We start from the raw sequence: 15,235 nt of genomic DNA, 5'->3' as shown, positions 1-15,235 counted from the left end.
AGTATCTAAAGTAACTAACTCCTTCATTTCCCTGACCATGAAGTTTTTCATCATGAGAGCCTAGTAGAGATTTAAACTGTTTTCCCCTAAAAATGTAGGGTTAGCCCCTGACCAACAAGTAGCAACTGTTGTGTTGTGTTCTTTGGAACATCCAGACAAATTGCAGGCACTGAAGCTGGCAGTTGAACTCTGGATTCTGCCACTCTGGACAAGTGTTTTTGTTTTTTTTGTTTTTTAATTTTCATGCTCAAGATCTTTTATTTTTTCTCATTTATTGTAAATTATTTCCGCTATGTACTTGCTGTGGCGCGACTGACCCTCACCCAACGATCCCACTCTGTAATTGTCATACAAATAAATGTATCTATTACTGTATAATCATCTGGGAGGGTGGAGCAGGTTTGAGACTGTGTCAAACCACTGTTCTTGCGTTCAGCTTGATTGCAGGAACATTCTGACCCTCTACTTCTCTGACGTACAATTATCTAAAGTTTTTAGAACTACTAATGCTGACCTAAGTTAGAACCCATGCTGCACACATGTTTATTATATCTTCTCGAGCCAGCAGTTGGAATTCAACCACACTTTGCTTTAATGACCTTATGTATACATCTTGTCTTGTACATGTAGGCCTATAATTAAAATTCAAAGTTTCAAAGTGCAACTTACTTGTTGGTGCAGTATATTGTAGTGTGTTAAGACTTTAAATTAATACCTAACTTTCCACATTCTAAATATCAGTTTGTCTACTCTTGTTGAATATCTTATCACGTTCATCCTCTTCAACACTTGTCATCTCACATTATGATTTCCAAAAGCAGTTGTCAGAGAGGAACAGCAGAAGACAAAACACTCTCAGTGTCTACAACACTAAGCTAACAAAGCCATTCCTGTGCAAATTGCACAAAAAAGTACATGAACTGGTCAGAATATGTACATCGTGTAGGCACTTTAAACTCATGCAGAAACAGGAAGAGAGCAAATATAGTCCAGTCAGGTTTTCCCCTTTAGTTGTTCCTCAGGTAACAAACAATTGCAAGAAAAAGAATAAGAATCTGTTTTAGCGGTGAAATATTCATATTTTAAAAATTTCTCTACTAACGTCCCTCATTATCATACTTAAAATGTTGTTGCATCATTGTGGAACAATAGCAGCTTATGCGGATGACATAAGAGGTTGTCTTCTAGGCCTCAGTGGAGGACTTACACTTAGTTTTATAGATAGCCAAAGTGAAAGTGAACTTCTGGGACTGTTTGAGACAGAAGAAAACCTCATTCAAAATAACAGTGACATTTGTACGCAAATAACTAAAATAAATTCAGCCCTGAAACATAATACTCAACAGCATTAGGTGTGGTTTGGGATTTCAGTTTTTTAGTGTCCTTTAATGAACACCAGTTCCCGTAAGCCATAGGCCATATAAAACATTACGGCTTGACAAAAGAGACGAGTCCGTGGGCCAGTTGAGGGGCCGTGGCTTGTAATAACAGCAGGTATGAGAGGCATGAACAGATGTTTTTAGAGATTTCAGCAGAGATTACAGCTGAAAAGTTGGAATGTTGAAACTGTTAAAATCACAAAGACGTCAAGCTCTAATCGCAAGTTTTGTAGAGGATATAGCCTGAACAAGACTGCATTTTGAAACCGATACTGACATTGATATATGGAAGTTTATATGATCTGATATGGTTTTATTGGTCAATAGTATTTTTTTTTAAACATAATATGAAACAATCTTGATGCAGATCCCTTAGATTTGTGTGTCTTGTTTTTTTTTTTTTTAAATACTACGATCATATACACACTAAATGGGAGATTTTACAGTTGAACAATCAACTTGTCAGCGGACAAACTGTGTAACATTGGCACTGTTTCTAAATGACCCCAACCCTAGTGGAGCATTTGTGTACTGCAATTTCTTGTTACTTATCAGCCAACAGCTGCGATAAGCTGATGTCGGCTGATATCGGCCAGGCTGATCCACTACTAGAGTGATGCCAATTTGTCTTGCAATATGGAAAATAAACCATCAGAGCATGTTTCATTTTTTCAGAAAGACCAATGAAAGAAATGCCTCATAAGGGATTGCATTAAGTTATAGAAGCTAGTGGAGGCTAAACAGGAAGTGACATCAAAACCTTGGCTCTCTATTACATTTTAGGTGTTCATCTGAAGCTTTTGCAGATAGTAGCTTATAAAATTCCATGGTCAAAGCTATGTGACCTGTTTTGTGTGTACATACAGTAAGTATATTTAACTCACAACTGTTTCTGGTCAGAGATAACGGCATACTAGATTTGCCAGTAACACTAAAAAAGTCGAGTTTAACTTTACTTAGGACAACCACTGGAAAACTACTGATGCCTGTTTTTGCCAGTGCTGTCTTTTAACTCTCTTCCCCCTCTCATTTATGTACAGTTTTAACTCCACAGCCAGTGCACTTCAAGCAGGAGATCTCTTGCGTGGGCAATTCAATGCTGACAAGATAAGGCGGGAAATCTCACAAAGCACAGCCCTTTGCACATCTTCAGCCACGATAAAACACACTGTTCCGCTGCTGATTGTCAGCCCTCCTACAGATCTCAGCCTCTTATACTTGCTGGTAGTAATTTACATTCAGTACCCCGATAAATGGAGACCACTGTATACTCGGAAAGCCTCTGCGTGAACATGTTAGTGAACCCAAAAATAGGTCATACAAGTTCGAGATCAGATGGCGCCACACAAATGCCTCGTAATGATACAGTTGTCCAAGAATGCTTTGGTAGAAATAAAGTGATTTCTTGTGATACCATATACACTCTTACTGAGTGAATGCTGAGTGAAATTGGTGGAACCTTATTTTTTTCTTCTTGTTTTTAATTGATAACAACTCATGCTTTATCTGCAGTAAATATACATGCAGCTGTGAGCCTACCAGGCTAGAATTAGGAAATACACACCTGTGAAGTTGACGTTGCGGATATACTTGAGCAGCAGCGTGCCGTTGATGGTATCCATCTTGGAGCAGAGGCCAACTTTTCCGTGACAGAGATCTTTGTGCATGTTGTGTAGAGCATGAGCCATGGAATAAACTGCGTCAATTACAAACTGTACCTTCCCCTCCTGTTCGTAGGATGAATCTTTCCCGATCCGCTCATGATCTACAAGAAAACATGAACAACGCAAAAATAACAACTCGTGAAATTTATGATATTTGTTCCCATGTTGTGTTTTACTGGCAATCATGACAGGCATTCAAGACTAGAATATTTAAATGAATGAAAATATAATAATATTCACAACAAAAACGCTGCTCCACAATCAGTCAAAAATGTAAGAACTAAATAAGATTGCTAGATGTGTAAAATCAAGCAAATGATAGCCTCCCAAGAGGCCTGATTACTCAATTGTGAACTCATCTTTTATTTTCACATATTTAATTTATTAGAGATTGGTGTTGAATTGTGCATGTTAACCATTGATTATGTGCTATTTCTTGTAGACATCAATCAAAGAATCCCCTTCTACAAAAAAAAAAAAAAAAATGGCCTCATGTCCAGCCTTTTTCATTATGGTGTGTCGATCCCTGATTAGACCCCCTCAAGATCATTCAACACAACTCTTTTGGTTCACATACCCTGATCTGCCTTTCTAATTGTAGTTAAAAGGCTTTGCAGCACTGCATAGCACCATGCCAAGATCTGAAGGTGTTTCAAATAGGTTAAACTAAGCACAGGTTTGTCAATACAAATATAGATTGGAAATGTTCTCAGAGCACTCTCAGGAGGTCTTGTTTATATGATCTCCTAGTCACGTGCCACCTCACATCTATTAATCAAGAGCAGAGAGTGTGATTGAGTGGTGGAGAAGGAGTGGAAGACACTGCAAGACAGGCCTAATCATTCTTCAGTATTAATGTAATTAGTTATGACAGGAGTATATTAATCATGGCTGAGGTTGTTCTAATGCTTTAAAAATGTGTTAATTGCCAAGCAAGGTTTCAATTAGGCTTGGTCCTTTTATTAGCCAATGCCCTGCCAGATGAGTTGAGCAGAAAGAGTACCTTTTAAAAGTAGCTTGAGTAGAAATATAGTTTACAAAAATCAGTCATTCTGCTGTAAGCAGCCTGTTTTCTTTTTTGGGTTTGTTAAAATTAATAGAAAACCTGCAGTATGAATCCAAGTCAGGACCTGTTTTTAGAATTTGTTTAGAATATTTCTTGTTATGTGGTGATAGTAAGCAGAGATGAAGGTAACTCTTTGTTTACTTAGTGACGGATAGAGCCACTTATTTGCATCTAAAGATTTCTGTGCCATCAAAACCTGCATCAGAGGGTTTTTTTTGTCGTTGTTGTTTTTAATCTTCATTTATGTAATTCTTAAATCTCAAAATAACAAAATGGTAGGAGAAATTAGCAGAAACAGGAACAGGACAAACGCTCACAGATCAAACACTGTTCTATATCAGACTTTAGTGCGGGTATACAGCGGTGATGAAGAGGGTTGAGTAAACAAAGCCACGCCACATGTGCACCGCTTTAACTGTCTTTTATTTATTACCCATTTGACTCTGCCATTCTTTCCTTCTAGTGTGCTGCTCACTTCCCTCTTTCTCTATCAAGGCAAGACTGAGTCTCGCAATCTGAATTTGTGACAGAAAGGTCCTTTGAGAGACACTTAAAATTTTAAATGCATGTGAATTACAGAGCAATGCAAACAAATCCCTCTAGGAAATGTGATATATTTTGTAATCAGAGACAGGGGAGACAAGTGATTGTTGAAGTTACAGATAACTTCTGATGCTTTTTTTAATTCTTTGTGACAGTGTCTCAAGAGCTTATTAATATCAAACCCAAAATCATGACATTCTGCAACGGAGATTCATTTGCATCGACTCAGTAGACGGTCAATGTCAGTCTGTTTCAACGTGCTTTGAAAGTTGATGCTTTTGTGGTATAATTGAATCCCCTCATTTTGAACTCTGCTCAACTTGAGGGGAAAAATGTTTGGAAAAGTAATTTGTATTACATCACCTCATTTCATCTTAATACCATTAAAGAATGACTTCAAAGAGTTATTCTGAATAATAGCGCATGTCAATAATACATAATGTGGAAAAGTGGAAATCAATTTGGTATGATAATAGTTGTGGGCAATTGTAGCCTGTCTCCTAATAACGGAGGAGTTCTTGTTGCTTTGACATTTGGTAATTATCATACACAAATATACAGTATAATTTAAATGATGTGCTTGCTGTCAACACAGGAGCAGTATTGGAGGTCTTTGCTCTCAGTTAAGGTTAACCTCCATGTTACTCAGCAAATACTCAGTCCTTTTCACTGTTTGCGTCAAGACAAGCACAACACAAGACAATGAAAACAGTGCCTCATCATCAGATAACAAAAACAAATTATAAAGCAGTTGATACAGGGGAATCATATTTTGTAAGATATCTGAGGCAGGAATTTCTTATCTCAATAGAGACACTTCATTTTAACAAGTGCTAGCTTTAAACAGATGAATAGTTTTTGTTTTTCTTGTTATTATCTATAAGCTCTCCTAGTATTTGCTCGTTTAGAGGAGGCAATTTAACATCAGTGACAAGGCTCTGAATGTTTAAAGAGCTTGAATATCGGCACTTATTCTGCAAATGTGCGCTACAGGCAAAGTGAAGCTGGAATAGACAGTCCATCTTTTTTTGTGGCTGTCACAGACTTTTAACCCCCCCCTCCTCTCTCTCTTTTTACACATACAGTAAATATACAGAGACATTATTTTGGCTCATTAATGGCATGATGTCTCAATGGTGTTGAGACGTTGAGACATCAGTGTCACAAGACCATTGAGACATTGGTCTTGAGACATTGCCAGCCAGAAGGTCCTGTATAAAGTTGCATGTCTGCGTTTTTTTCTTAAGCTCCAGTTTCCCCATTCAGTCCAAAGACATGCAGGTCAGGTAGACTGGTGGTTCCCAACCCTTTTGGCTTTTGACCCATTAAAGTGAAGAAATATGCGCTTGTGATCCTTTATCACAGGTTCTGACCTCATGTGGTATTTGATTTAAAACATTTTTATGGAAATGAACAGGTAAAAGCATCCAGTATTTAAAAAGAAAAAAATGACGAATATGTAGAAAAATCACAAGGCATAAACATAATCTTGTGCAGCAGTGTTTTTTTTCCCATTCTTATCCCTTTAATGATCATGTGGCCCCTTTAGGTTGGCAGTCACTGGGGTAGAATGAAAATTGTAGGTTGTGTGTTAAGTCCGTGTATCAGGGATCCAAACACAACTAGCTTTTTGGCGAATGCCACTTTTTTCACGTCAATTTGGGTGAATTGGTACGTACAACGCATCTGAGAAGACGGGATGTCAGTTTTTGACTGCCTGCATGGCTTAAGGCAAGAATCTCTTGACGGTATGTCAAGCTTGGAACTGTTCATTAGCCTGATAAGGTTGAGTTGTTTTGATTTAGTGAACATTAAAACCTAACATTAGCTAGTAACTGTAACGTTACGGACGTTAGGGCTCTGGGACTACTTTAACGTTACCAGCGTTACCATTTTGCCGACGATTACAACATAAGTTGAGCGCCTCAGCCTAAGTGCCAACTTCATGTTAACGTTAGCACCTGATGGTTCCATTTTCTTTATGCTAAGATAATATTGGCAAGGCTAATACTGTCATAACTCCAATGTAATTAAACAATTTGCTTTTGGATTTGTTTTGGAATTTGAGACTAATTCATGAGACAACGGTGTACACATTTAGCTAAGATGGACCTACGCTACTTTCGATGTAGTCAAACAGAAAACTTGTTATAGTAGCCTTACTATGTCGCTTGAGAAAAGGGGCAAATGCCAAGCTTAACGAAAACGACAGAAGCGGAATTGAAATTACCTTGTCAGAGTTTTTCTTTCAGTTGTAGTGGATTTGAAATCAATCTATAAATGTCATGTCTAAGTCCTGTCTTTTAACTGACCAAACAGCAGTTGCAATAACTGTACAGCGCCTGTGACAATGTAAATTAACATACTGTATAGAACTGACTGTAATGTTAGTGTTACTGTACCTAAAGGCTAAATTTGTGAACTGTGTTAAGATTTATCAACTTGTAAACCGTTGCCATGTTTATGTCAGATTTTATCTTCTATATTCTTGGCCTGGTCACAGCAAGAGCACAGCCAATAATTAAAAAGACTTTCTGGGGAGGAAACACCTGTTAATACATATATAAATTTTGTCTAACATCATATGTCAGTATCAATGTATAGGCTATGGTGTAAAACAGTAAAACTGTTCATTTTGGTAATTTGAATAGAACAGTGAATTAATGAACTAACTAATTAATCAAAGTTATAGAAAGAATATTGTCTAAATATAATTTCAAATTTTGCTTTTTAACTATGGTTTTGACAGGTTGTTATTTTTATTTTTTTTTGCATTATCTGAGTAAGAAAACAGCTGCAAATCTTTGATCTCAAAGTTCCTGTGGATGAATAAATCTTTATTAAAGTTGCATCTGCAATGTTTAGTTTTAGCTAAGGCTGCCCCCAACAAGTCGATAAATCGATGCATCAGTCGAGAAGACCCCAGGTCGACTGTGTAGTGTGAGCTGCCTCACAATACACAGAGCAATGCAGTAGCAACAGTGTGGCGGGCTGTAAACTTTACAAATCTCTTGTCTTGTCTTAAAATGACCAAACCACAAAACTAACTGTGATGAAAGTAGAGAGGAGTGACGGAAATAGACGGTAGCACAACTTGCTTCTGTTGGCCGTTCCAATACTCTCTCTCAAACATACTCTATATTTAAAGAGTTTATTCCTCTCAAACATGGCTTCTTTGAGAAGAGGGAGAGTGACAGGATGTTAAGAAGTGCCGCAGGAAGGTTAGTTAGAAGTGAAAAACAAGCAATTATATGAATGAAGCTTAAACCTTGCTGTTGTATCTTTTTATCAATGTTCAAGAGTGTTCAAGGCAACCTTGAGACTCTGAAAGAACACAATGCTCCAGAAAGCTGCAGGTCACACTGTATGTTCTTGCCATCAGTATTCCTTTGAATGGAGGCAAATTGTTATTTTTGCCTTCCTTTCATTCACGGTAGATCAAAAATTTCATTTTCTTACTCCTGCACACCTATTTCTTTCTTTGTGATGCTGAAAATTATAGGCTATCTGTTCAACTAAATGTGCTTAGATGATAAAGCAGACCGGATGGTTCTTTCAGTTTGGGTTGGGCGTAGTTCATTTTGTTCCACCGTAGGCGAGTCAACGACACATTCAAGCCACATTTCAGAATAATGCATGATACTATGTTCATGACTCACAATATTTTTTTAAAATGTTTGAAAAAAATTAAAAGGTGGGCAAATCCTTACTTGTTACTCTGTTGGCATTCGGTGTGTACAATATGCGTGTAGACCATTCTTAATATTCTCAATGTTTCTTGTATTTTTGTGCAAAAAGAAAAGAAGGTCTCTTAAATAAATAAATAGAAAGAAGGTCATTTACGCATTTCATCTTCCCATAGACTATAAGCAACATCCGGTGAATTTCCATGTTTATAAAATGATTTTTTTCTAAACTCTTGTCGGGTTTTACGTCAAATCTATAAGTTTAATTTTTTAATTATTTTTTTTTCCAATTGTAAACTGTTTGTATTTTACGTTCAGTCCAGTTGTGCCACGCTAGCAAGGTTCTAGTTATTTCTGCTGAAATTTACTTTTGTCATCATGTATCAGAAAACATACAATAATGTAGCGCTAACTTTAAGCAACTGTGTGTTTGGGGCAAACCCTCAGGTATTGTCTGCCTTTGGTTACATGTATTTTCCTGGTATGAAAGATGAGAAAGTCTCTAAAATAATACTTAAAATGATTTCTTACTGTGGCCCTATTGAGGGGCTTGACAAACTTTGGTCGACAGCCATAACAAAACCCTCTCATTTTTTTCTTTTGATTTAGAAGATTGGGCATCAACACCCAGAGAACAGAAATAGACTGCAGTGCTTGACAATGCTTCCCAAGCCATGGTCGGTCAGATGAAGTGAGCTCACTGTTGCAGCTGTGAGCTATGGATAGCAATTGAGTTTTTCTTGCTCTAAATGCCCTTAGAACATGAATTTATTAAAAGAAATGTCTAGGTATAAGAAATTTGGGATAGCAAATTACTTTTAAATGGGATACCACCCTTTCCTGTCATACAATGCAATTATTCTAAACCACTGCGGGTCAACAATAATTTCTGCACAGTGGAGAAAAACACCTTTTTTTTCTTTTCTGGTTCATTATTTCTCCAAACCTTGAGATTTGCATTGCATCTCCAGAGACTCCAAGAGCTGTCGAACACTGTTTAGTTGCACATGGTGTCCTTGATGTTTTCAGTGAGCTATGGGCGTCAGATAATTGAGCAGGCATGTGCTCGTGTCTGGTAGCCTTGATGACTCATGTCTGCAGGGATGCAACGCAACAGAGTGACTCAAGCCAGTTTGCTTCACTCAAACTGTGAGCCTCAACGTGTGCTGAAATGACGTCAACAAGAGGCATCACACCTGCGGAGGCTGTCATCTCGGCCAACAGCCCAGCCAGACAGAAAACTTTAATTATAGGAAATACTGCATGAAATGACTAGGCTGTGGGCAAATTGCTCTTCTCCATATTCTACTTCTTAATATGTTACATGTTACATGTATGCAAATTGAAGTGATGCTTTTAGAAAAAATTGCCATAGAGAAATAAAGCACTGTCATGCTTTTATGCAACAGCATTCTCAACAAGCAAATTTGAAGAAGAGAGTGTCTCAGTGCACCGCAAAATAATTATGACCGATGTGTCAGCCTTGCTCCTTACTGACCAATGCATCTCTAATGACAAGGAGAATCTCATGATACTGTGCAGCATCTTTCTATTGTTGCCGATTTGTCTCTTTCTTTTTTCCCCCCACAAATTCAGGCCCTGTATCAACCACTTCTTGTTCATTCTGCTCAGCAAAATGGGATCATGTTTTATGGGTCAGTAGTGTGAAATAGTGTGATGTACAGTGAATGGTCTGAGCAGATCAGATAGCAAACTTGAAAATTATTGGTTTCTACATAGCATACTTTTAAGGTAACTCTCTGTTTGAATTTCCTGTCGACGTCCCATGTCTAATTCGTTCCTGTAACCTGGACTTTCTGGTGTTCCTACTAATTCTGTGGTAGAAACAATAATCCTGTTCTTTTTATGATACCGAGAAAATAGAAATATCTAAGAGGAAGAAAGGCAAACTGGTAGTGCCCTTTTAAAAGGTTGATAGCACAGTTTTCAAATTTGAAACATCGAAGCAGCTAACTTACATAATGCTGATAATTTCTTACTTCCACATTTGTAACTATTAATTGTATTTGATATATCTTTTTCTTATCGCAGAAGTACTTTACACTCCAGGAACTCCAATCAAACTCGTTACCTAAATATTGCATTATGTTTTCCAGGCACAACTAGTCGAGTCCTCATCCTCAAATCCTTTTGTCCTTGAATGTTAAAAGTGACCTGCTGCTTGAGAATACAAAACAGTATGTAAGCTAACGTTACCTTTAGCTAACTAGCTGTAGCTAATTAAATCTGCTGGCGACGATTGTGATTTCAGCAAGAAATTACAAACCCGCTTTTGTCTACCTCTGTGTGAATTCAAGGATCCATTATTTATAGGATTATTAAGAATTTTGAGTAGTAAAGTTTCGACTGGCTGCTGTTGTCATTGTAAACTGCGTGTGATGTGTGAGAATGGAAAGCTTGACAGGTGCAGCAGTAACTTAAAGGAGCAACGCTTAACAAGGTCAGTTGGCAAATTGATTGAACATTGTTTTCCTAATCATTTCTAAATATCAGTTCAGTTATAACAATTGCCTATAGTAATTTTGACTTTTAAGCGATACACTATCTTATATTGTAACATACATGTGAAGAATTAGAGTAGGTTATGACCTGCGTACAGGTACTCTTGATAGTATTTTGCCACAGTCTGGGAATATCCATACAGAGTAGTAAAATAACTTGTGGCCTGGGGATGACAATGTAGATCTGAAACTACAAAGTCAACCTCGGCCTCTGAGGCAGCAATTACAACAGCAGTGGCAAAGGATGCGGCAATAGCATGGGAATTATACGTCTGCACTCTGTGTTGTTTTCCATGCACTCTAAGTCAGATACACTTTAATTTCTCAGTCCTGGAAGATGATCTGTTACTACCCTGCTGTTACGGCGCATAAATCAGTTGCCAGCGACTTGTATTGTGCGATTAAAAGCTTTGATATTACACAAACATACAATAATTACATGCCCATCTAATCATGTTAGTACTTTAAGAATATAATTTTCCATTCCCCGGTGGTTGATTACAGTCCTCCATAGATTTTTCAAGCAAGGAATTTACTTTTTCTACTTATTAAGCGTGTTATTAAAAACACTGTTAACACTGTGTAGGTTTTAAGTTTCTCCTAAAATTTTTCTTGTAACTTTTTACTTTGTATACTATGCTTGGTCTATACAATACAGTATTATAGTGACTAACAAACACCAAAAGTGGGGACAGGAAATGATTGTGCTTACAAAAGGAACAATTGGGAGGGTAGTTATAGTACTTGCAAAAGGCTCTGAGTGAAATGCCTGCACCTCATGCCTTTCAAAATGTACTGCGCCCCGGAGGCTACTCGGAGGAAGAAAAGGGGCTGCAGCAATTTAGCTCATAAGCAGCCACCATGACATGACAACTGATAGATACAGAAATCATTTAAGATTACGTGCGGATTGTTGGAAGCATCTTTCTCTTTTGCCAAGGGACGCAGTGTTGTTAAGAGAGTGACAATTCAATCTGTGCTTAATTGGTTAGTTTTGCCTGTTCGTCTACTGTACCAATTTAGTTTGTCTCCTATGGTGTTTGTTGACATTTTGAGGTTGCAGTGTCCTATACCAGCCAGATTAGGGAGCCAGAAAATAGAATTATACATGATCCACTGACAGCAAGACTCAACAATAAAATGCAGTGTTTATTATGTGATGTCCTCAAACAAAAATAACTAATCTTGTAATTCTGTCACTTCGGAAAAATGCTCACATTTTATCTACAGAGCTACTATACCATCTCTTCTACACATTGCGCTGATGCCGCCATCCCCATATGAGAGTGCTGAAATATCTCCAGAGGGCTCGAACAGTAACTTGTGGTTTCTGCCCATGCTATTCTGTTTTATGAGGATCACAAAAAGATCCAATCGCAACTCATGTGCTGCAAGTGCAACATCAGTTCTCTAAATCTCAAAAACGTTTCCTTTCAGAGAAACAGTAAATGGATCTCCCATGAACCATATGAGGTCATTTGAGTTCAACAACTCTCAAGCTGCGTACTTTTCCCGTATTCAATGTCAGTATACGCTTCTTACTACCATATTAAATAATCACCATCGTGGTTCAACAGTAGGCAGTGGAGTTTGATCTTCAACCTTATTTTCACTGAAAGTCTGCAAATGTACGAGTATTTATGTTGCTTTTTAGCCAAGATAAGTTTTTGCCATATTCAATTAATTTCGGAAAACACTGTCAAGAGCAGTATACCTTTAATAAAGAATATTTAAATTATTAAAATGTGCCTGATATGTGATATTCTCCCACACCCCTACAAGTCACTACATTTAGTTCCAATTTGAAATGTTGCACCAAAAACACAAATTTAGGAATGTGAACGGTGGTTCGCACCCTCACAGTCACATTGTGACGCTTTAAAGGGAAACTAAACCCTCAAATTCTGCTAGAACCCTCTCATGCAGCATATTTTTTACAAAGTAACAAAGGAGTGGGGGAGCAACGACTGTAGGAGGCATGGCCTCGTTGCGGCGTAGTGTGTAACACAGGGGGTCAGGGTACCCGGGAATGACCGACCGCTTCTCAGTGCAGCATGGACAGCAATCTAGAGCTGATAGTCAGAGTTAACCAGCCATGAGCAACTACTGTTAGACATTTATTGTGCTTTCAGAGAGTTTCTCTGTGGGTGTCTGTCTTGTAGCTGAGTTAGCAGCTCTACTATGAGACGCTCTCCCGCTGTTGGTGTGTGTGTGTGTGTGTGTGTGTGTGTGTGTGTGTGTGTGTGTGTGTGTGTGTGTGTGTGTGTTTGTGTGGGAGTGTCAGTTCATAGCCATAGCCATGTGGTTTATTGTGATTAACGTTACTCTTTGTCAGCCCTAAATAGCTTGTTATATCTGAATATAAGACAGTTATCGGTGGCGCCATGTGTTGTGTTTCATGTCACTGCAGAGGAATAAATCTCGTTCATGTACGACGTCGTCTTTCCAACAAGAGTCTTTACCAAGAAGAATCTATGTGTTATGTTCACAGTGGGGGGAAAAAAAAGAAAAAGACAAAAAACAGATATCAGATTTATCTCCAAGCTAATGTGGTCTCATTCTGCCAGTTGCAGGTGACAGTTATAAAGGCTGTTTAAAAGATTGAAGTTGCCTAACATTACGTACCAGGTTACTGCAGTTAATAAGCTACTGGTTAATTGCAAACTTGTTTAGGTAATAAACACATAAATGTCTTCCTTAGTGACAAAGATTATGCTCCCAAACTGTGATTTTATAAGGTGTACTTCACAAAAAGTAAAGTGTTGATCACATACTTTTATACTGAGTCATTCTGTGAGTTAATATAAATAAAGATGAAATTTACTAGCCTGTAGATTGATATTGTAGATGGATAGCATCCAATAATTCATGAAAACCTTGCCATTGCCAAATGCCCTCCGCCAGACATTTGTTTGTAACAATGTGCATAACTAAAAAATGTGTTTTACTGTGTGTTTTTGTAAAGAGCAAACAGTTTGTGTGGACTGGACTAACATGAGCAGTGTCAGTTACGAATTCTGAACAAGTGAAGGACAGGTGCAGTCCTCCAAACAGCTGGACATTTCTGAAAGGAAGAGAGCAGACAGCTTCTCCAGTGCTGGTATTTGTGTTGTACAATATGTCAATAAACAGATGGATATGTGAGGAATATATTGTCATTTGAAACATTACAGTTGCCAGCCTTAAATCAGTCAGTCTGGATTACTTGAGATGCAGTGTTGCACTGCGCAGTTGGGTGGGACATGGACCTGGAGACTCTACTGATTTTAATGACCTGAAAGCTTGTTTCTAATGGGCTGATTGGATTTTCTATTGATTATGTTTTCAGCACATGTGGTGGCACATTTTTGTGATTGGTATTGTCACCCACTGCAAATTGAACCAGCTAACAAACGAGTAATGGGAACATTAATTTCTCTCAGATGAAACTGGAGAGTCCTGTTCACTTATCTACGCCCATTACATTTCACCTAAATCAGAGAAGTGTGATTGTTTTCTCCCAGATGACAAATAAATTTAACCAATACATACCAAGCACACACACATGCACACGCACAGAACACACACATAATGTATTCACAGCAGACCCAATCAATATACTTGGTCATTGATCGAGTGCTTCCCATTGTGCCTTTACTGCTATTAAGTGTACACTCACTTGTGCATTTTTTGATGCCAGATCCTTTCTTAACAGCATGTCGACTAAGCTTGCACTGGAAGTTGTTCTCCCAGAACTCTGCGAACCAGATATTCCTTCGGTTGTTCTCTAATGTTCGGCTGATGAAGTAGCGATCAAAACCTGAAAGGAATGGGCGACAGATGCTGTTAGAATTTAATCTCTTACATTTTCGACATTGAATAAAGCTCTCTGTGTCAGGTTAAGGTAACTATCCATTTAATATCCTTTGTAACCAAAATGTAAACTCTGTTGCTGGAGGTTCTAGTCGATAACTTTGCCTATGATTTCAAATGAGCCAAGGTTTTATTGTTTCTAAAAGCCCAGCTTAAGACTTACTAGAGCAGAAGCAGTAAAAAAAAATTAAAAAAAAAAAACCCCAAATCCTATAGATTGCTCTTAGCTTAACAGTGAAAACAGTTCAAATGAAGGCACAGTGTCTGAGTATTATTGGATCTTTTAGAGTAAATGTAAAGGATTTTCATTTCACTGTGCTGACTTTGCTGAATTGTTATATGCTATCCATGGGCTTTCAAGAACATTATTCAAGAATCCAGTTCTGCTAAATCTTTTAAAGCCTTAGAGGAGTATGTAATTATTTAATAGCATAGAGACAAACACTAGACTTTACTGTATTTGTTGTTTTCACATGGCCACATTAAACTACAGTCTGAATGCATACTTTGTTATCCCTCGGCA

General features: G+C 37.9%; 1 protein-coding gene across 1 annotated transcript in view; it reads right to left on the bottom strand.

The window, feature by feature from the left end:
* The window catches only part of LOC120804238 (metabotropic glutamate receptor 4-like), a 122,947-nt gene that overhangs the window by 15,605 nt on the left and 92,107 nt on the right, over positions 1 to 15,235 (bottom strand). The window contains exons 5-6 of the mRNA XM_040153564.1: positions 14,519 to 14,659; positions 2,944 to 3,144 (exon numbers count right to left, since the gene is read on the bottom strand). Coding sequence (XP_040009498.1) covers positions 2,944 to 3,144; positions 14,519 to 14,659 — 342 coding nt within the window. The remainder of the gene's footprint in view (positions 1 to 2,943; positions 3,145 to 14,518; positions 14,660 to 15,235) is intronic.

This window comes from Xiphias gladius, chromosome 18 (genome assembly GCF_016859285.1).
Source record: "Xiphias gladius isolate SHS-SW01 ecotype Sanya breed wild chromosome 18, ASM1685928v1, whole genome shotgun sequence".
Classification (NCBI taxonomy): domain Eukaryota; kingdom Metazoa; phylum Chordata; class Actinopteri; order Istiophoriformes; family Xiphiidae; genus Xiphias; species Xiphias gladius.
The sequence above is the reverse complement of the archived record's forward strand: the minus strand, read 5'-3'. Positions and strand labels throughout refer to the sequence as shown.